The 24,126-nt window shown below is 36.8% G+C and overlaps 1 protein-coding gene and 1 long non-coding RNA gene across 2 annotated transcripts in view; both read right to left on the reverse strand.

Moving 5' to 3' along the window:
* LOC139980655 (uncharacterized) overlaps window positions 1-24,126 on the reverse strand; it is a 137,270-nt gene that overhangs the window by 27,983 nt on the left and 85,161 nt on the right. The window lies entirely within an intron of this gene.
* LOC139980535 (signal peptide peptidase-like 3) overlaps window positions 1-24,126 on the reverse strand; it is a 64,286-nt gene that overhangs the window by 24,278 nt on the left and 15,882 nt on the right. Inside the window, exons 4-5 of the mRNA XM_071992246.1 lie at window positions 14,338-14,454; window positions 11,004-11,082 (exon numbers count right to left, since the gene is read on the reverse strand). Coding sequence (XP_071848347.1) covers window positions 11,004-11,082; window positions 14,338-14,454 — 196 coding nt within the window. The remainder of the gene's footprint in view (window positions 1-11,003; window positions 11,083-14,337; window positions 14,455-24,126) is intronic.

The raw sequence follows: 24,126 nt of genomic DNA on the forward strand, positions 1-24,126 counted from the left end.
TCGTATGTGACTTCTCTGCCAGTTTATGCAGAAGTGTTGCTTTAAGTAACGGAAGATCACTAGTCTCTTGAACACCCCCCCCTCATTCCTCCCATCCCCCCAATCCACCTACACACTTGATCGCCCTTGTGATCATGATCATGAAAAGGTCTGATCATTGTTTACAATTTACTGTGAGGGCTCTGTCTGTACTGTATGTTCGTATGTGACTTCTCTGTCAGTTTATGCAGAAGTGATGCTTTAAGTAACGGAAGATCACTGGTCTCTTGCAACCCCCCCCCCCCATTCCTCCCATTCCTCCCATCCACCTACACTCTTGATCGCCCTTGTGGGGTCAGGATCTTCACGAAAGGCAGATCATGATTGTGGGGTCTGATTCTTTCGTCCCTCCTATGTGCACAAGTTATGTTATGACTTGATACTGTAGGCATCAGTACTAATCTCACGGTATAACAAGTATACTATGAATAAAGCATGGATTTCTTTAGATCTTCTAGACACTACTAAAGTATAACCATGCCTGTTGTCGAAACATTGCTGTTGTACACAAGTCAAGGGTATTCCTCACTACCATCCCACTACCACAATTCTACTATGTATGAGACATACAAGAAAAGATTGCTGCTGATCCTATATGGATACCAATTACACATGTTGATGTGTCTGTCTCTGTTGTACACAATCATCTCTGTTGTACACTAGTCAAGGGTATCCCTTACTACCATCCCACTACCACAATTCTACTATGTATGAGACATACAAGAATAGATTGCTGCTGATCCTATATGGATACCAGTTACATATGTTGATGTGTGTGTCTAATCATCCCTGTTGTACACTAGTCAAGGGTATCCCTTACTACCATCCCACTACCACACTTCTACTATGTATGAGACATACAAGAATAGATTGCTGCTGATCCTATATGGATACCAATTACACATGTTGATGTGTCTGTCTCTGTTGTACACAATCATCTCTGTTGTACACTAGTCAAGGGTATCCCTTACTACCATCCCACTACCACAATTCTACTATGTATGAGACATACAAGAATAGATTGCTGCTGATCCTATATGGATACCAATTACACATGTTGATGTGTGTCTCCAACCATCCCTGTTGTACACTAGTCAAGGGTATCCCTTACTACCATCCCACTACCACACTTCTACTATGTATGAGACATACAAGAATAGATTGCTGCTGATCCTATATGGATACCAATTACACATGTTGATGTGTGTGTCTAACCATCCCTGTTGTACACTAGTCAAGGGAATCCCTTACTACCATCCCACTACCACACTTCTACTATGTATGAGACATACAAGAATAGATTGCTGCTGATCCTATATGGATACCAATTACACATGTTGAGGTGTGTGTCTAATCATCCCTGTTGTACACAAGTCAAGGGAATCCCTTACTACCATCCCACTACCACAATTCTACTATGTATGAGACATACAAGAATAGATTGCTGCTGATCCTATATGGATACCAATTACACATGTTGATGTGTGTGTCTAATCATCCCTGTTGTACACTAGTCAAGGGAATCCCTTACTACCATCCCACTACCACAATTCTACTATGTATGAGATATACAAGAATAGATTGCTGCTGATCCTATATGGATACCAATTACACATGTTGATGTGTGTCTCCAACCATCCCTGTTGTACACAAGTCAAGGGTATCCCTTACTACCATCCCACTACCACAATTCTACTATGTATGAGATATACAAGAATAGATTGCTGCTGATCCTATATGGATACCAATTACACATGTTGATGTGTGTGTCCAACCATCCCTGTTGTACACAAGTCAAGGGTATCCCTTACTACCATCCCACTATCACAATTATTATAAAACTTACTGGTTTATATATTTACGAGTGATACGCTTACCTGTCTCCCCACAACATTAGCACCTCATTCTACCGTGTCTAGTATGCCCTGGTAATCTTTTAACACTGTGCACCCTCAGTGACCGGTCCTATCCGGTCGATGCCCTTCCTTCTCATTCTACCATCCAAAGTGTTTACTCATGTACTACCATCCCACTACCACAATTCTACTATGTATGAGACATACATGCATAGTGTTTTTTTTTATCATATGGACATAACTAATATAGTCTAGAATACAACCTTAGCCAACCGGCAAATCTGATAATCAATAATCTGAGTTAGTAGCACCGGATAATATTTTATATGATTTCCATATCTGAATCGTGTTAAGTCAAGTGATGAATTTAGGAAATGAGCAAGGATTAGGTAGGAAAATGTCAAACGATATCTACGGTAAAGCAGACTGTTCAGGTGACCTATTTAGGAGATTATGTTATATTTACGTTGCAGTGTCAAATTACCACTGAACTAGGCCAATTGGACATTCAAATTAACACTTGAATATCAAATAGTATACATGTCAAGACGGCCCCAACCTTACTGCACCTTCCTTCTGTAATTGACACAATTCCTCATTAATCGCTGACGTTATATAATTTATTCAGTTATTTTCATTTCCAAACCACTCTCACGCAACTCCTTGCCCCCCCCCCCCCATAAGCTCTGTACTATCCTGCTTAGAAATATTGCCACATATTAGGCATTGTGCCCTCACTCATTCAACATGTTATTGCAGCAACCCCCCTACCTTCTTCAATCTTCCCTCCCTCCTACCTTCCTCGATTTTCCTCCTTCTCCCCCCCCCCCTACCTTCCTCGATCTTTCTCTTATTTCCGGATCTATTATTCAGAAGACTAACATCCCTATTCATACCGGGCTTTGTAATCTACCTCACAATCACTCTTTGCTTTAAATTAGCATTTCATCATACTGTACACTTTCATGAACTCCTAACAATATATGCAAACCCTTAGCTCTAGCTCCGTCTCGTGACGAATATTGTCCCAACTCCCAACCAAAGATACATAACACCACACATATTGGCTCTGTGTAATTTGGCAAGGAAATACTTCTTTACCGACATTTACATCCTTCTCAGCCATAAACAAAATTTAGAGAAGGGCGATGACACTTCCCAGGTGCATCGTTTTACATCTCATTTATAGCGAGAATTTTGTCACCTCAAGAGAAGTCACAGCAGCTCAGTTTTAAAGGGTAATTCCAGTGACTGTTTAGTATAGTGGGAAAAAACCCTACTGTACCACAATGTTACCACTGGTTGAGATCACACCTACATGTATCTTAGTTAAATACCTCTAGAGATGTTGTGGTTTGAAGGTGCCTATCTCAGACTCAAACTACAGTAATACCAATTCATTTTTTGAGGTATGGAGCTTTTCGTTAAATAGCTCCATGCTTGAGGGGAATGGATCACAGTGGGCGGGTGGTCTTTGATGTCATCCCGTTAAATGCTTTTAACATGCTTTTATTTTACTTTTCATACTTATAAAATCTAGTTGCTTTAATATTTGTCAGCGATATAATTGCAATGTTCCAGTTTATAGCTGTCAAAGGTGCTCTTAATTTCAGGGCTTTGTCAAAATCACAAATTTTTGCTAAGAATATTTTTTCTCTATATCATGTGAAGAAATAGAAAGATTAAACAAAAATATATATTAAATTTGCATGATGATATCAAATCACTTATGTTGTTACCAGATGCATTCATAAAATCCTTTTATTAAAAATTGATATTAAGTTGTGTTTTTTATTCCCGCAACATTCTGACAAATCCAATAAAAATTTTCTTAAAAATTTTCAAACCCTACTTCAAGTTTGCTCACCCTGAATATCCATTTCAAGAAATACTATCTTTAATTTCTTCAAAAGTCATCACCCTGTAAATTATGTACAGATTTCTCCATTATAGGCTACCGTAGGTAATTATAGGCCATATATAGCCATTATAAGCTACTGTAGGTAATCGCTTGACACCTGCAATTTTCAGGTCTTCAGTCGGTTGACGACTCGTCAAGGCATGAACAACCCTCCCAGCAAATTTTAATGAGGCCTTATCACAACAAGCAACAAAAAATTCAGGGAATACGCAGTTTGATTAAAACCCATTTTTCATGAATATCAGAGTTGCAAATGTAGTCACGTGGGAATTAAGAAGGATACTTTTAAAACTAAATAAATTGCAAAAACCATTTGAAGAGAAAAATTGTGCCAAAATACTGAATATTTCTTTAAATTATATCTATCCATCAGTTCTAAGAAGGGAGCATTCATCGCCATCGCTCATGTTAAATATCTTTGTGTGTATAATATCCGTCATATATGAGTCCGTACTGTACGTACAGAAGGAAGATATCGTAATAGAGGAACGATGTAACATCATGGGTTACCTGATGATGAGTTTTTGAGACTAACGTAAGAAAATTTTAACTTGATGGATGACCTTCCTATTGGCAAGGTTTATATTGATCAAAGTCTAACAATAAACCAGGAAAATTTGAGTAGATTATAGCATATAATATAAGTTGATATATTATTTTTAGTTTAATTTTCAAGATATGAAAAAAATTAAAATCGATGGTGAGCAAATCAGTCTCTTATTTAGACCCATTTCATTATTGATAACTACCGTTAGGGATCTTATTCGTTGTTCTCCATGTAGGTCAGCTGGAGGTTTTTTATATATATTTTTATTTTTTTTATTTTTAAAGTTTTATTTTTAAAGTTTTATTTTTTTACGAAAAAACACCAGAGATACTGTAGAACCTGCATAGACACAGAAAACCAAAACAACTTGATCCCCTCTCCAACTCTAGTCCACTAGCATTGCGACTTTGACAATGTTACCTTACCCGGATGATCATGACAGTATTATTTTAAGTGAAATATCACATGTCTCTTGGAAAGGGAATTGATACTATACATGATCTGGGTTAAAAGTCGGGAAGCTCCAGGTACAGTTCTAGCTGTTAGATTCCCACAATACTCACTGGTGTTTGATACTAAAGTAGGTCAGTGGGGGCACAGTGCTAAAATGTTACCAACTGTTGTAGGATAGAAAGATTAAAGTGCATAGGTGGAATGGAGACAGGTAAGAGGAGGAGTGAAGTATACTGTATCTTGATGACAAACATTAGAAAGTCAGGACAAACATATAGCCTTTTCGTCTTCCAACCCTCCCCCCCCCCCCCAAATAAAAAGAGAGAAGGAAATAAAGAAATCAATAAAACTCAATTTCAATTCAATTAACCGATTACATTTGCAACACTCAGTCAACAATGATCAATGCAACCCTCATCACCCCCTCCTATACAGTGATTAGTACTGTAAGCTTCAACATGTACAGTAGGTAGCAGACATACAGTAGCTCAACATTATATGTTCAGATCCAACACAGACTACTGTACATACATATATACATACATACTGCACAAGTACAGTCTTATGGAACACCAGTGCTGCAAAGAAATATTTGTATTGTGCCTATGTTTTGATTTCTCTTTTTACACATCAGACTGTCAAAACACAGCTCTCCCTAAGTATATAGATGTATCTCCCTCTGACTGGAGTACATACTGTAAAGACCAGACACTGCTGACAAGATGGATGGAATACACTTGACCTTTGGCCTTTAACTGTCAGCAATGAACCACTAAACTAAACATCTCCAAAAGCTTAAAGTTGTGCAAAATTGATTGCCCAAGGCCTCACACAGTTTTGTAGGGCAGAGTGAGTCTGTAGAACATAACTCATACATTCTTCATGTAGTCAGTGAATCATTACTTCAATTACATTTCAGACACAATATGTATTGATTTTTACTGTTTTTTTTTCTCCCTCCGTTCAGTATTTTCGTTGAAAGTTTCCCCATTTATGCTGAAGTCATTAATGTTGTAAATGTGATATATGGTACTAAATTGTGTCCTCATGTATACAATGTGTATGGTACAAAAGGATACACAGACTTTGTAAAATTTCAGTAAATATCTACCTTCTTAATTCTCCCTGTCATGAGAAACATAGAACAACCATATACTGTAGACTAAACAAGTCCCCCCCCCATACTGGAAATAACATTGACTGTATATACTGTAGTATCAACCAAAGGGCATAAACAGACAGTATTAAGAATGGTAGGTGGGCTTGAACCCTGAAGGATTGAAGCAGACAAAGAGATTGAGCCTTGAGTAGAGGCAAGGGAACAGGGGAAGGGGAGGGGGAAGGGGGAGAGCAGGAGTTCATCAGAAAAAGCTAGCAAAAGCTAGGTATCCCATCAGTCGTCCAAATATGAATGATTAAAATAGCATATGCTTTCCTAAGCAATGAGGGATTCTTTCAGCAGTATCAGAACAGTTCTAAATGGTTAAAATTATGCTATTTTCTGTGCTATAGTTTCCCAACGATGATATTAACAGTCTCCAAATCAGCACAGTTGATTCATTATGTATTACAATCTTCATGAAGAAGGAGCTCAGACATGGTAAGTTTTGAGTTCTTATTAAATATTGATAAATTGCCCAGACACTTTCTGAGGCCAACTGTTTGTGAGTGGAAAAAAATGCCATAAAATTGTAGTTTCTATAAAGGTCTGCACAACACACATGAAATATGTCAGAATCTAGTCTATAAATGCACAAAAAAAAATATTTACTGGATAACTGATTGTGGACAAGGGAATTTAGGGATTGGGGAGTATAAAAACTCCTGTAGTATTTAGAAGGTCACAGTGTCATCTATTGAATGACAAAGCCATAAAAAATGATCATACTAATAATATATAATATTGATGAAAAGTTACTGCAACAGTATAACCCTCAAAGCAACTTTGCTATTGCTTAATTCTAATTCACATCTCCCTGGACATTTGTCAATATGACTCACACCTCAGCGCGTACTGTAGGCAGAAAGTGACCGGTACTTCATATCCATGCATTCATAATTCAGCACTTTAGTACACCAATAACTCATTGACCCATGAAGTTTAAATACAAAATTGTCCACTGCTTTCAAACTTAAAGGGGATGCATCCATATATTTCAATAATATTGCTCTTTCTTCAACAGTTGAAAGAAAATGGCCAAAACTGTAAGTGCACATCACTGATCAACGTACAAAATAGGTCCTGATCTGTTGTAATCTTAAACATAAAAAAAACCTCAAAAAACACTTATAATTGTCAATATAACTGAAGAAAACCTAAGTTACAAAAAAAATTAAGAGCTTCATTGCCTGGATGTTTGAAAGACAAACATTGTGGTGGATCTAACCTGCAGCATACATGACGGTGTGAAAATGAACACTGTAACCAAGGCAACTTCCTTAGTAACAATAACAATCTTCACAATACAACTTTCAACCTCATTGTCACCACCATCAAAAACAAATATTTAAGGCTAGTACAGTACTTAGCAGAAATATTCTAGTTTTGCATACACATCTTAAACTTAGTTCTTTTTTTCTTTTTCTTGTATAGTGTACTATTTATTTCCAACAATGCTGCATGTTTACAAAGTTTTGATGAGAAAGTTCCCCCTCTCCCTTTAAAGCGGTTTTTATTGTCAATAACAACCTATTCATCTATCAAGATTGTACTGGACCATTTGAAAGACTAGTTTTGGGTAATACCGTACAGTAAATTCGTATCTTGACTTATATACTATAGAATTTGCACTGCAATGTATTCACTAAACGTTGGCAATCACTCGATCTACAATAATGACTCTCTATGATGCTACAAGTATTTGCCTACCTCTATAAAACAAATTCTAGATAAATAAACCAGCTAGTTTACAGGATATAAACTGTTAACTGTAAACTGCACAATCACAGTAAAAGAAAATTTTTGCGTCCAACAAACTATGCAAAGACCTTGGTTCTGCAAACCGTTCAAAGTTTATAGATATATACAGTATGCCTTAATTTCACTGTTCATTATTTTGGTGTCCGATTAAAGTCACAAAATATCCTGGGTCTGGTTTCTTTTGCATTAATTTACAGTCAAATACTGGTAGCAGATTCAATGCAAAATATCCCTTCTGTGGTACTGTACTGTACTTCTTAAACCCAAATCTTACATTTTGGTTGTTTTAAATAAAGTTTTGCTCTTTCAAATTTATATATAAATTTAATTCCCTGTTACAGTAACGTTATTCTCGATTCCCAAATCCAATTTTTTTTGTTTCTCTTTACCACTCATTAAAAATTGACTTCTTGAATTTCTGTTCAAAGATCGATACAGTAGACGTTACTTTAGAATCTTGCTGGCTGATTCTCATAGCTTCGAGGGTTATAAATGACTTGTTACAGCATGGTACATGTACTAGTCGAGGACATTAACAATTCATGAGGCTTATAAAGCAATCCTTCATATATACATATACTGTACAGACAACATACAGACACACCATTAACGCTGACAAGGACACCTTGTTACTCTGTACTGCATTCTTGACAACTTCGTTCAATGCAATATTTATGAAACATCAATCACCCTTTTCAGGGACATATTATTACAAATTTTGCCACTTTTCTACTCCTATTTTTTTCTTCTATTTTTTGTCTCTGAATGGCACACATACCCTGTGGACTATAGCAGGGAGTGGTTAACAATTCATGACTGATAGCTGGCATCTCATCCACACCGCTCTCATCATAACTGTTCATGTGTGACGATGAAGAAGATAATAATAATAATATTGCTTTCTATATAGCGCTTTATACCATCGATAGGTCTCAAAGCGCTTTACAGATGTTATATTACCCCTGGTCAATGATAACCTGTCCCAGAGACAATCCCTCCAGTCGGCAGCAGTTATATACTGCGCCCAATGACAAGTTACCTCACAGGTACCCATTTAACTCCTGGGAGGAGAGAGGCAAGTGAGATAAAGCATCTTGCCCAAGGACACAACGTAATGAACTAGGCAGGAATCGAACCAGCAATCCTTGGATCACGAGTCCGACGCCTTAGCCAATTGGCCACCACGCTCTCATGATGATGAACCCAGCGACATCGTCATCATTATAGTAAGCTTCAACAATTTGGCTCAGTCAAGCTAGCAATATGCTATTTTCCAGCAATAAATGCTCCCAATTTGTGTGACAAACATAAGCAGTAAAAGATCTTACAGTGCATTCCTGAATTGTCGGCCATTTCTGTTCTTGTGTTCTGGTGTTGCCTTTGGTTACACCTGCATGTATGAGGTATTATGCTGCCCCCCATCCCCTTCCCCCCACAGCAAATATATAAAAGGAAACTCTACCACCGACTACAGACTGGATTGCTTCTTTGAGTAGGACAATGTTTTGACTTTTATTCCTCCTATGGTAACAGCTTTGAAGTTTACCAATCTACTATTCTGGAGTGTTTGATCTTTCAACACTGTGCACAAATTGTGGCGGGTGTTAAAATCCACTTGGATGTGTGATAAATAACAAGAAAAAAAAATATATATACTGAGTTGCTCAGATTAATATTATAATCTCTGTAAAATTGCCTGAAACAATGCTCGGCACACTGTCGATATATCACTATTGTAGACACAAATTTATGACAGTTCCAGCTCATTAATCATCCAGCAACATTAATTAATCATTTTCCAGACAGGGTAGAATGTTGCAGAACGTTAATATCCAAACAGATTGTTCCCTATGATAAATGCTGAGTAAACGTGGCAGTCAATGCGACTTAAAGAGTTTCCATTGTTTTTAAAAAGGTTTCTGCTGGATGAGCAGAAGAGTTGGGTAGTAGGATTATTTTTAATCAGTGTCGGATTTTGTGAACCCCATTCTTTTGTAACTTCAAAAGAAGTTGTTTTGACTTATTTGGGAAGGCAGGTCGTTTATTTGTGTTTTAACCAAAAGATGGTGGCGGCGTTTTTTGATGCAGTTATATACATATATATCTGTATAATCTGTTATTGAGCTATTAACTGTCTTGGTTAGTTTAGTCATTTAACTAAGACCACATTTGCAGCTGTATGCAGTGGTGTAGGAAGGTACTTTTGAGTGGGGGGTTAAGAATGATGGCTGGCCTGGGGGAGGGGTGTCCCCTCCCCTTTGGATTTTTTTTGCATTTCCAGGTGGCCTCAGATGCAATTTGGTGCAATATAGCACACTTCAACATCCCACTCCATTTTGTAAATAATTTTGCATTTTCACCTGGCCTTAGATGCAATTTGGTGCTCCAAATGAGATTTTTTTCTCATTTGGAAATGAAAAAGGGTTTTCTGACTTGCGGAGCGGGGGGCGGAGTGATACTTCCGCCCCCCCATATTTTTCACCGGGGGGCTGGCGCCCTCCCCAGCCCCCCCCCCGGTTCCTACGCCCTTCGCTGTATGCAACTAGTTTTATCCTTCCACTATAGCGGTGAGCAAGCAGATAATGCATCACACCCAACAATGCTACATCTATCCACATTTAACATAGTCAACTATTTAGACAAAATCTGTGCAACGATCTAAATTTAGAACCAAACAATTAGATACACTGGCTCCAAATAGGAATAATCTTGCCTTGTACGATGTGCATCCATGCATCGTGATAGTATAATGATAGTATCAACTAGAACTTGCACATTTTTCTGCAACGGTTCAGTAATTCAGATGCACCAATACTTACAGACCACTTCTTTTTTCTTTTCAGTATAATAACAAAGTTTAACAAGCATGGTTACAGCAATAACAATAATAAAACAAGGTATTCACACTGTTAGTGAAAAGGTTCACCCTATCAAGCATTACATCGTTTATAAAGAAATTACATTAACTATGCATGAAATGTCTTGTTATGTACTAGGCGCAATGGCACTTACAATCCTCCATAGTTTAAAGCAGCTTTTAGAGTTGATCGTGGTCATTTTTTTTATATACTTTATTCCAGAGTAAAATCAAATGAAAATAACAGCCATAGAAGAACCCAACTTTGACTACGCAAATTGCATTTCCAAAATATGTAGCGTAACGTAAAAAATAAAAAAAATTGTTAGGAATTTTTTTTCCAAATGTATGTTTATTCACACATACTAATTGAACATTTAGTAGTGTGTGGGCACAAGACGAGTACTCACTTTGTTCCCGTAGAGCAGTTCCCCATGATATACTGACACATTGGTAAAAGCAAGAAGGCAAATGCAACAGTTGCTAGTACTGTGAATGGGAAAAAAGAAAAAGAAGGAAAAAAATACATGATTTATACTGTCTGCACAGACAGACGCAAAGAAGAAAATATTAAAAACAACGACAACAGGCAGAAAGGACTCATTGAAAATGTTTCCAGATATTACCTTACCAGGAAACACACATCTCTGTTCTCAAAAGTTTGTTTATTTGCTTGTATGAAACTCCATACAGTGAGTGCTATCTTTTACTGTATCAAGTTTATGCAAAATATGCATCTCAAGGGGCTGGACGAATATGTCTTTGACATTGAAAAATATAAGACTGATTTTAATGACTAAAATTATAAACAGACCTGTATATATGTTAATTGGAAAATTCATTATAGCGATATGGTAGATAGAGCGTCACTCAAATGTCAACATAATGGCCACATTTGCTGGGAGAATTAATAATGAATGCATTTTAAGAGGCATAAAGGACATTTTGGAATCACATATAAACCATCACATTTTGGTGAGTGCTTTTTTGGAAACTGTTCTTGGTTTGTTTTATCAATTTATTTCATTTTGGACCATCCAGTTAAATATCATAAAATCTACACATAAAGCTTTGAAGTTTAGTAGCGATGGACACAGGTAAGTGAATCCAAGGAGACATTAAAGATAGTTGTTTATATTAAGCAATTTATACCATACACACAAATGCCATTTTTAATTCTCATTAATTTAACCCACATCAAGAGATATTGTCAGAATTAATGTCAATACTATTCAAGCACAGATTGCTGCTTTAATATATGCGAAAAATCCTGTGTGGGTAAATATCCATTTAGAGCATTCCTCTGTTCCCCTTTTCACTTGATCTCACTCATTTTGCTTTTTTGTTTGTCCAATGTTAACTAGATGTCTGCCCAATGTTATCTGTCTGTCTCATCTACCTCTTTTAAATTTATCTCCTGAAGTCTGTTTTCATTTCGATAAGTCTATATTGATCCTGCCAGGATCCAAACATCACGTCCACTCACTTTAAAAAAAAATAATGATTTTCAAGTCAACAGCAAAAAAATCATTGTTAAATGCATTTTTGGACATGAATATGAGGGTGCGTTTCAATTCTGATCACGACTTGGAAAAAATGCCCTCAAATTTCTAATTTTGCTACCTTTTGAAGTACACTACCCTGACTATAAATAGATAACCATAGCTGCATGCTTGCACAACAAGCTGGGCGGTGACTGAAAGCTATAAAAAATCCTTTCTGCTGATTTTTATTCTACCACTTTAAATCACTTTTATCGAACCATATTCTATAAATATATGAATAACAAGGAATTTCTCAACCCCCTTTCTGTGATGAGTATTGATCAATCTAGCCAGGAGGCATGTAGTTAACATTATATGTAAAGCAGTAGTCTACACAATGTGTATGGTGTCTCCGTCTAGTTGAAACTGGAATATATATATATAGATATGCAAAGCTGATTGCAAAACTTTTACCTTGAGTAACTGTATTGGATCACAAACTATTGCACATACTGTAATCTATAGTGGTAGTAGATAGTATCACTCGTCTGGTTATGCAGTGCGTGATTGTACTACTATACAGACTTTATGGATGAAACACTCATTTATAAGACACGAAAACCAAAATAATTCTGGGTCGGACCGGAAAATATGTACATTGCTTTGCACGAAGGCTCCGTTCATTTCTGTTTATCAGCCTAGTTGTTGTATATATGATAATTGGTCATGTATAATATTGTATGTAAATTTATTTAAATTGATAATATATTTAATTGCAGTATGAATGTAATTATCAAGTGGGTTTTTAGTTGATGTATATAGTCAAATTTATATTCGGAGAGAAATAAAAGAGCTTTCGACGAACGCTGAATCCCTACACGAAGCAAACTGTGCATATCTAGTTAACGTAAGTGTGTAACAGCTCAAGTGTGAAGATTTGATCCGTCCCACTAACTTGTGTAAGTTACCTCAAACCCAGATACTCAGTAAATTAACCGAAAGGGTTAATTTTTATACTAGAATACTCAGCAATATTTACTCCATTTCTACAAGAGAGACAGATTCACATGTATTAAACCTTTGCTTTGTCACATCCCTCCCAGCAGGTCCAAAAAGAGCAAACTTTCTCTCATAACACACACAAAAGTCTTCTTAAAACCCATCTGTTCATTTGTTCTTTTGTAAATTAATCTGCTTTCTTTGTAAAGCGCCGTGAGCAGTGGCTTTTGCCTCCTGATTTGGCGCTATAAGTCTCATTTATTATTATTATTATTATAAAAGATGCAACCAGTTTGAGAAGAAATCGGTTTCGCTTATGTTTTCAATTCCTGCCACACTGTCCATGTCCATACGAATTCTTTGTCACAAAATTTGTCATCAACCCTACTAGACCACAGTAAAACTGTGATCCCAACATGTACGGCTAGATCCACCAGATTTTATAGCTAGATGTAAAAAATAACAGTCTCTCTCTCTCTCCAGTATCCTGTATCAACTGGAATGGTAATTAGAATCTTCTCTGTGATTAACAGGTTCAATGATATGTTTGGTTCAACAACCTCAGCGATGCAAGAATGCCTTTTGACTAAACTCGATGCCTCAGAAAGATAACCTTAAAGTCGACTAAAATGAGAAGTTGATCCAAATCACAGCAGCTTAGAAACATGAATGTTTGTTGCTCACAATTTAAGCCTACGTTGAAGGAAACTATCTATCACATTTAGATGAATGACGATGGTTGAATTTCTTTTCTCCAACGATGGCAGGCTAAGCTCTATCTCCATCACGTACAGTAATAATAGACAAACAGATATGTGACGTCCATCCCTAAACAAAGCTGTTAGCTCATTGAGAACCTTTGATGTAAGGTTGGGCTGTGGATATATGCTGTAAAAAAAACTGAATATTAGTTACGAGCCATTACGTTACGTATCTCCTCCTCTTGTCTATTTGCCCGTTTACCAATTATTCCTTTACTTGTTACTTTTAGAAATATTACATGTTTTTTTTTTTGGAGGGGGAGGGGGGATTGAGGGTCGGGGAAGCAGGAGACAGTTTAAAGAATCACCCTTAAGAACAGCTCTGTAAGAAATGTGGTTTTGTACACAGACTTCAAAATGTCAGATTTGGATACAAAGGTTACAGCACTCGATAAAAAGTCTACCGGCACTGCGGGAAGATTCATTAACATGTAATAGTTCAGTATGGTTAAAACGCATCAAAGGAAAGTGAAAGTTGTTTTTATCCTTTTCAAAGTTACCTGCTGTACAAACAGCGAAGACCATCTGCATTGAGTCAAAGAAGAAAAACATCACTAGAAGGGAGACGGAAGCACCTATCGGAAGGAACATAGCTTGAGTTGTATCTATGTTGTGGTCTGCAAAGAAAAGAAACAAAGAAAAAAATTTAACACAATGAAGACAAATAGTATGTTTTGTTTTATGTAAATGAGTCAATTGTTATTCATCAATAGAAGATGGAATGGTCCTAACAGGAATTGATGATAGATACCAAAGGTTAAAATATTCGCTTTTCTTAGGATTTCTGTGACTGCAAGAGCCTTGTACTATATAGATCACATACAGGTAATATCACCACAGAAATGACAAAAGCAAAGTTCACAGAGTGTGCTTTACAGTATAGACACTTCCTGAATAGGTTCCATACATGTAGCTATACCGTAGGATAAGTACATACAGTAGTTTTGTTCAATGTTACTGGATAGATGCCCTCAGCTACTTTATAGTCTGTTCTGTGACTGACCCTCTGGTCACAGGTGAATGTTTGTCTTGAATGAGGAATGTGTGTCAAGGAGGAAGTTATCAGGACCGGTATTTCCTGATGATCCATGTTTTTTTCCTGGCATTGCTTTTGTACTACCGATAAATCACTTTAATTCCCCATGTCAATACGAAATTGTTGGTTTGTTTGGAGATCGTTTCCTTCATTTGTCCAAGGAACATGTACTGTACGTGTCTTTACCAAAATTTTGACCCAAAGTAAATTTCCAGTATGTCAAAACTGGTACAATGCAGAGAAGATGACATAGTACTGTCAGCAATTTTATTTAAATTGTGAAGTGGGGTTGACATATATAGGACTGCAGTTTGGATAGAGGTGGGGGGTGGGTGTCGGTGGGATTGGAACCGGGGTGGGGAAAGCGGATAAGGTTATTCTGTAGTAAATCCCTTTTATACAAAATGCTTCTAAGGTAACTTATTTCATAATATACCTATTTAAAAGATACTGAACCTTTTTCACACTTTGAATATATGCAACCCTCCCTTTAATTACATCTCATATACATTATGTGACATTACATCTTCTCTGTTATTTCTACACACATGTAGAAGGGTCTACTTTCTGTTGAACTGTAAATGTAAGTATTGTAACCCATGCACGAAGTTAATGCCTGTTACAGACCAGAAAGCCCTAGAGCCTGTTTGTGATTTCCATTCTGTAATGTTTCCAGTTTCTTGATTGACATTTGGCAGCTGAGTTTAATTTCTTCAGGAGTCATTAAGTCAAAGAGGACTAGAGCTCCCTTGACCATTACAGAGGTATGTGTAGCACTCACTTATGGACACTATCCAAGCAATTAAATCACTGATAAGGATATACAAATCCTTTCCTATAATCTTTCAATGTCCAGCAAGACAAAGGATCAGAACCTTGGTGCTTGTTGTTAAAGTTGTAAGGTACACAGAGCTCATGGCTTGACCCGTGATCAGCAGATGACCTTCAAGGTTGTGTTCAACAAATGACAAGCAGTTACGGCCTATAGTCTGCCCTAACTTCTGGACACACATTATAAGAGTCCTAGATCACATTTCTAGGCACACACTAACCTACCAATTGATTTATATAGAGTTGTGGTAATATCATAATTGGGATCCTGTAAAAAGTCAAAGGATAAATTACCTTTTGTTTTCAGAAACCACAATCTCCATTTCCAAGTAATAGCCTATAGTCTGCAATGACTTCTGGGCACACATTATAAGAGTCCCAGATCACATTTCCAGGCACACACAAACCTACAAATTGATGTCTATACTTTATGATAATAGATATATATCGTAATGGGGATCCTGTAAACAGTCATAGGATATTACTTCATGTTATTATAAAACTTACTGGTTTATATATTTACGAGTGACCCACTTACCTGTCTCCCCACAACCTGTCTCCCCACAATATATGCCTATCCGCGTAAACAAGGCGGTATAGGCAACGAACGAAGTAGTCTCGCAGAGCTACTACCTGTTACCCTAAAAACGTTACGTAAGAAAAAACTAACGCATGGGCGAGAGTGTACACTAAAAACAGCCCCCAAAAACACCCTTCCCTACAAGAAAAGGATACTTATCAGGCTGGAAAAGATCCTTGGAAGTGCAGAAGTCCTGATAGGAAACTTCTAGAGTATAAATCCAAGGTAATCCGGGCGAATTTCGCGAAAATTTTTCTAACTCCGAAAAACACAGTGAGACATTTTGTGGGTAGAAAAATGAAGGAAGGCCATTAGGGCCAGTGAGGGTGTACAGTGTTAAAAGATTACCAGGGCATTCTAGACACGGTAGAATGCGGTGCATAGGTTGTGGGGAGACAGGTAAGTGGGGAACGAAGTAAATTTCAGAAACCACCATCTTTATTTGCAGGTAATAGCCTATAGTCTGTCCTGACTTCTGGTCACACACTATAATAGTCCCAGATTACATGTCCAGCCACACACTAACCTACAAATTGGTGTTGATAGTCAATGCTAATAGATACATTGTAATGGTGATTCTATAGACTGCAGATGGATAATATTACTTCCTGTTTTCAGGAAGACATCTGGAAATGGATGACCTTGATGCAATTTACCCCCATCGTGTTAATGCAAAAGCTTCAAGCTATGATTAATCCTAATGAACAAACCACTGAAACCAGTGGATGATTCAACATGTACCTTTAGATAATAACACTGGTAATACACAGTATATCAAAATAGGCAGAAATGAAATTGGAAAGACAATTGACAGAGAGCTGGCCATGTACAGTATATATGCCAAACAGACCGCACGACACTGATTGGTTCTTAACTTTTATGTAATGCCAATGCCTTCATATATTATAGACCAACTACAGTATAGATGGTTGATACAGTCAGTGTTAAAGGGTGTGAAGACTCGCGCAAAGACCAACGTCTAATGCCGGTAATCTGACCTAGTTTCATATGAGGTGTAACAGAAGTGTTAGACACCACCATCAATCCCAGAAAATATGCACACTGCTTGCTACCTTCGGTTATTAGACACTAGTGTACAGTCAATACACAAGCTGCATTCAATGCCCACAGCACAGTGTACAAATGATACAGCGATGGACATCTCATGTGCAGCTAAAGAAAACAAGGTATATATCACGTTTCATTACTGTCTGCATTTTATAGCGACAAGCAGAAAACTTCACTTGCAAGCAATGGAAAGTTAACTTTTTCAGAGCGTGGCACACGGTTTGGGGCGAGTCTCAATGCCTTTAAGTGCTACTGTTAGTTGCACGTTAGCATCTGATGCATTACAGTATTTGTGTTAGGATCATGTAGTGTTGTTTGACCTAGCACTGTTAAGTCTCTGGCAATGATTTGTGTATAGGTTACACATATTCTAAAACATATTTAATGTTTTGAGAATTAATGAACCTTTAGACTTCAGAGGCCTGATCAATGTTAGCGATTAGAATTATAGTACTGTAGGCAGATCGACTCCATTGTTGTGTGTCAGCAAGCAAGAATAGGTCACCGAGAAAAATATAGCAAAGAGTAACAAAATTGATTTCCATATTCTTATTTAGACATTGTATCAATGGACAAAATGTCTGGAAACAAGAACAAGTAGAACATGCTATGATAGATTTATTAATTAATGTTTTATCTATTTTTGATAGTGGATGCTTTACCTAGAGCAGGCCTGAGGATTTGAAAACATGAATCAATTCTGCTTTAAAAGGAAGCATTCCAAAACGTTTTACTATTAATAGACATACAGTAGCTACTTTCAAGGAAGTTCAATTGGTACTATCTTGAAATGGATCAAAACCATTCCCTACTATTTCATTTTCTCTCTTAAACTTGAAAAAATAATAACAACAAAACCCACAAATGTTGCACCTGCAGTCATCATTTGAGATATATGCTTTGAATGTTCTATATATCACATAGAGCAGGATTATATTTTAATGACCCTTACAGATAGTGTGTACACTACAGTGCATACAACACTGTAGTGAGCATTTTTCTAGTTCTTCCTTCACTACAAGGTTAGATATTGTTTCCCTTTCTTTTTATGCAAAATCAAAAGCACCAAGTTCATAAACTTCTTGGAATAGAACAAAATCCTATACATCATTTAGAGAGTCAAACTTACTAGGGTAACATTACCATGGATTTATTTATTTATTGTAGTTCATGTTCAGGACTCAATATGTATTGATTTCACTGTTCAGAATCTATTCAGCTCTTCTCAGGTTTCCTGCACACTTGTGATAGAGGCTAACCAGCTGGGGAATCCAGGGATCATCAAAGTTCAGGTATGTTCAGTTCTACATTGTAGAGGTAATATATATGTATGTGTATATATATATAATTGAAATATACATCTATATATGTATCTATACATCTATATATATACTGTACATCTATATATTTCTATATAAGTATCCACTGTAGAACTACAGTACTGTTGATGGATATACAGTACATGTTGTACATATTAAAATAACATTAGATTTGTTCTCTGCTGACCTCAAATGACCTTCTCAAAAGTTTTTAGGTGGTTAGCATAATCAAGGGCATTGCACCTTGCATATCACAAATTTGTCCAATTATGGTCTTTGGGATACTAATATTTACTTAAATTAAGATTATATCATTTTGCCATCTGCTAATCTCAAACTTTCCTTTTGACCTGCACCAAAACCCTAGAAAGTTCTCATTATGAGCATACCCCACATACCCAGCATGGCATTTTTTGTCAACATTCCCCTTCTTGAGATATTGTGTTAACAAGTATTAGGGGACTACACACAAGATATACATGTACCCACATTACACACATCAATCAAACGGACAGTATCTGTTGAACTCTGGTTTATACGGAACACAACCAAATCTGAGATTAAGCCTTACACAGTACTTCCAGGTTGCATTGCAATATCAATACTAAACAATTCATCACCACCAAGGCAAAATATAATCCAACCACTTTCATACAGTAATAACTTTGACCTCCAGGACAGCCGATTCTAACACAGGTACACGGAAGCTGAAAACTGTCAATTTTTTCATTATATTGGACCATGTGTTTTCCTGTTGGGGTTACAGTAAATATGATTACCATCACAGCCTTAAACTATAACATGATCCATTCAAACATGTTTTGCTGGACTTTGTCGCACAAGTACAATCACACAGATCAATCTTGAGTCAGACATACTATCTTGTCATGGACCTGTGTACAGTAAATACACAGGTCCATTACAAGATTACAGAATCTCAAACTTCCACTGCTATACTGCTGTACTATATACAGTAGTGTGTCCTTGTACTGTAAAATATATTGATCATATAAAAAGGTCATTATATTTATTAGTTATCAACTACAGAGATGTTGCAGCTTCCAGAAGAACATATGGTAATAAAGTTAATGATGGTTAAGTTGGCAAATTACTGCTATGGTTTTCTCCTGTCATTCAATATCTGGCATCTTGTCAAGGGGTACTTTATGTACTCATAGACTCTGTGAAAGCATACAGCGTGACAATACATTAGCAGAGACACTGTAGGCACAATAGGTAAGTTATAAAGCCAAATGACCTCTGTTTGACTACAGTACTGTACTTGGAAGGCCAAGTTTAAGCTATTACAAAATAATTGAAATGAAAATTGGATAACATGGGCTTTAAGGCTTATAAGATAAACTGATACTGTGTATTTTGGCTTTTGACACAAGACTGAAGATAATTTGACAGCTGGGTGAAAACTTTTGTCTGTTTTAATAATAATTAATAATAATCAGCAGTTATTTTATGACACTTAAGTAACCCAAAAATGAGGGAAAACTAGCGAGGGCTTATGGATTACAACTAACACGTTGGGTGGTTTTCAATGCAAATTGCAATTTAAGTCAAAATTAATTCCAATTCAATTTAACTCAAATTTGGAATCTTTTCAATTTTAGAGAGTAATTTCAGATGGGAAAACCGTAGATTGCTCTTGGATGAAAAACCCACCTTACTACAGTATGACCCAGCCCAACCCGGAACCTCCCCATTGCTAAGCCTCATTGTTTCAAATGCCACCCCCTGTATCCACTTGGCCACAGCACCGGTATTAGGTCTGACTTCATGAATATTAATTATGTTATGTACATAGCTTTGTCAAATGATTAGAAAGTATGTATTAGCCAATTTGGCTCAATATGGTGGAGACTAATAAACTAAATTCCATCCTTCATACATTAAGTCATTTGCACACCTGAGTCAGTGCTTTTGAACTATTATTATTAAAGGGACCGAGTAGAATCAATATGATATACCGAACCCGAGCGCTGTCGGTAAAAACTTTAAGGAAATATTGACGGGGACTGCACATGTGGACTCAACATTTTTTCCATCCATCATATATATTCCTTAAATTCACCTGAGTCATAGCTCTTGACCTCTCATATTATTAAAGGGAAAAAGCAAGTGACTGACTCAACAAAGATGTGGTTCTGCTACAAAAACAACAGATGTTTCAGTCACGCTCTGCTGCAATACATGGTATTGGCTCCACACATTGTAGTATACTGTATGGGTGTACATTCATACCAGCCACAATAATTTTACTATTGACAAAGAGGTACAGTATTCAGTAACAGGTTCCAATTTTGCTCTTGTTGTCCTGAGGATTTTCATTGTGGGGATAACAACCAGTATATAGAGGTACTGAAGAGGTTTTAAGGGAATTGGTTTTCACTGAGAAGAGCACAAGGGTACTGTATTTGGTAAACCCTCCACAATTGGTGAATTGGGCAAAATGAAATGTGAGCAACTACCAGTAAGAAACATAATGGGCTTGCAAGAAATGCAAAGCTGTTAGGATCACTGTCGCACACCAATGCATCTATCAGGCCCTCATATGCCCCTTCAATTCCTTGTCATCATGATATGTCCATTCCTCTGCCTTTACAGCCATAAACTACAAGGTACGTACAGTTCACACCATCATAATTCTGATGTTACTCTGGATCATGGCGTTGTTAGACTTAACAATGTTAGCAATGTTACCAACTTTGTAGTACTTGCCAGTATTAAAGAAATCACTGTAGAATAAGTTCAACACATGTATGTGATTTGTGTTTAAAGCAGCATTTTGCCTTGGGTCGCTTTTTTCCACCTTTTTAACATGTGCATCGATTTTTTTAGATGTATCAATCATAAAACAGCAAACTAAGATACCATCCAAGTTTCACCCTGCCAAGAGCGTTAATTAGCGAGTAATTAACTATTTATGTCGATAACGAGTAAAAGTGTCCTCGACAAAGTTTTATTATCTCCAAATCCACTAGTTTGAAATCCACCAATCAGTGAATAGTATGTTTATTCATGAGCATTTTGCGTTTGATCGCCGTTTTCTACTTTTTTGACATGTCCATCGAGTTTTTTACATGCATCAAATCACAAAACAGCAAATTAAGATATTAGCCAAGTTTTTCCCTGCCAAAAACGTTAATTGGCGAGTATACCACATACAAAATTAATCGCATTCAGTTCCCAAACCCACTAGTTTGAATTCAACCAATCAGAGATGCAGGTTTAGTTATGAGCCGTTGCTAAAAATAGATTCAAGACTTTGCCTTGGTACAACCAAGGAGTTGTTATGCAACTCCCTGGTACAACTGCCATATAGACTGTACACAAATCAAGCGTGGCGTTATATTACGTATCTGTCAATGACGTCCGTAGTGTTTAAATATTCATATTATGGGCGAGGTTTATTGGGTTCCCAACGGAAAATATCTTGGAGAACAACAAAGTTGAAAGTTGCAATTTTTTCGACTTTTATGCCACCATTTGAAGTGAAATATAAATAGACAAGCTAGTTATGTATGTCGTTATGGCATAGTGGAGTCAGTGAGGTTGAGAAAAATCATAGAAAAGGACGCAAAATGCTGCTTTAAGAACGTGCTGTGAGATGAGTACTGCATTATCAGCTTTTATTGAATGCAATTGTCACTTACAGTACATACACAGTACATACATAGTAAAGACACATACACAACTTACATACAAGGCACATACACAGTACATACATAGTAAAGGCACATAAACAGTACAGTCCATACACAGTACAGTCACGTACAGTGCTAAATACTATACCTAGAGCCACTTGCTACTTAGTAGTTTGGGTGCACAGCCAAGAAAGTACATCTATAGGTGACGCAAATAATTCTGTATATAGGTACATACTCTACTCCAAATATTGATATCTTTTGGGTTCAGATTGGCATTGCACACTTCACCTTGTTCAGAAGGTTTAACCTCTTCAAGAAACACTGGAAGTTTGACCTTTGCTCGGATATCACAGTCAGGTATCACATGGTATGTATACACATACAAAGGGTTGTGAGGATATGAGCACAGCTCAGTGTTAAAAGATTACCAGGGCATTCTAGTCACGGTAGAATGCGGGGCATAGGTTGTGGGGAGACAGGTAAGTGGGGAACGAAGTAAATTATATATTCTTTGCCAATTCATTTTGTAACATTTTCAAACATTTACAGAGTACCCCTCCTCCATGTATGACATCCAAGACCAATATGCCTGGTGCAAACATTTTTGATGCGTTGAAAACATGTTATCTGAGGCCATAAAAAAAATTCTCCATTTTGTTATTGAGACTGGTGTTAATTATGAGGAACTGACCTCATGGTCTGAAGTGCTAGACTAATTTGAAAAGTACAGCTGTATTGATGAATTGTTAGATCTACCATGCTTATAAATTGTCACTTTTAAGAAAACAAAATGAGATATATAAGGAAACCATTGTATTTAATGTCTTGTATAAGTCTACCTCAATCAATGCCATCATGACCATCACTAACTTTTCTGTTGCCAGATGCCTTCAAAAAATTAAACATTAAAAAAAAATTATCCATGATACATATTTCCAACCCATTTGCTTATCTATGAACTCCAGCCACTGAAACAACCCTTAAAACAGATGGCCTTGAAGCATTTCATTTACTGAAAGTATGAAATGCAAAGAGCAATTCTCAATATGCTGATCTACTCAAGTTTTCACTCGACTTGTTACGAACAAATATGGCTATAAACCATTCTTCTCCCAGAAAAAATGGTGCACTCAGCTGGTAATGAATGAAAGGATAGCAAGTTCCACCTAGAGTCTGCTACACATATTAGGCTATATCAAGATCTCAAGTACTATGGGGATAAGCCTATTTGCGTAAGCTTTGAAATTATTCCCTTTTTCCCCCAAAAAGTAGCAACTGACCCCAAATCCATACCATTTAACTGACAGTACTTACTGTACTTGTTTAAATATCTGCTGTACATGACAGGAATGCATAAACTGACAAGTTTTATTTTGTCCTCATATTTACTAGGTTCAGGAGATGTATTCGCCACTCATCAAGTAAAACACATGCCAGCTGCTTTCTGCAACTTTCCCAGATTCTTCTCTTCAGGGTATAATCCGTGATGGATGAATTAGATTTAAAACATGTAGGTTGATTTATTATTTACAATGTGCGACCCAAAGGCAGGTGACAAATATATAAGAAAGCTGTCCAGATGTGTCCGTCATATGGGATTTGATCTAGTCAATTTACAGCCAAATCATATTAACATAATCTATGAAGAATATATATAACAAAAAAACCCACACACACACAATCATCTAAAAGAAGTCATTTCTTCTCCCAAATGGTAAAACTATGGCAATTTTTGGTGAATTTACTTTCCAGTGCCTGAACATTGTGAAATCCTCTTACATCTCAATATGGATTTA

This window comes from Apostichopus japonicus, chromosome 15, assembly GCF_037975245.1.
Source record: "Apostichopus japonicus isolate 1M-3 chromosome 15, ASM3797524v1, whole genome shotgun sequence".
Lineage (NCBI taxonomy): Eukaryota > Metazoa > Echinodermata > Holothuroidea > Aspidochirotida > Stichopodidae > Apostichopus > Apostichopus japonicus.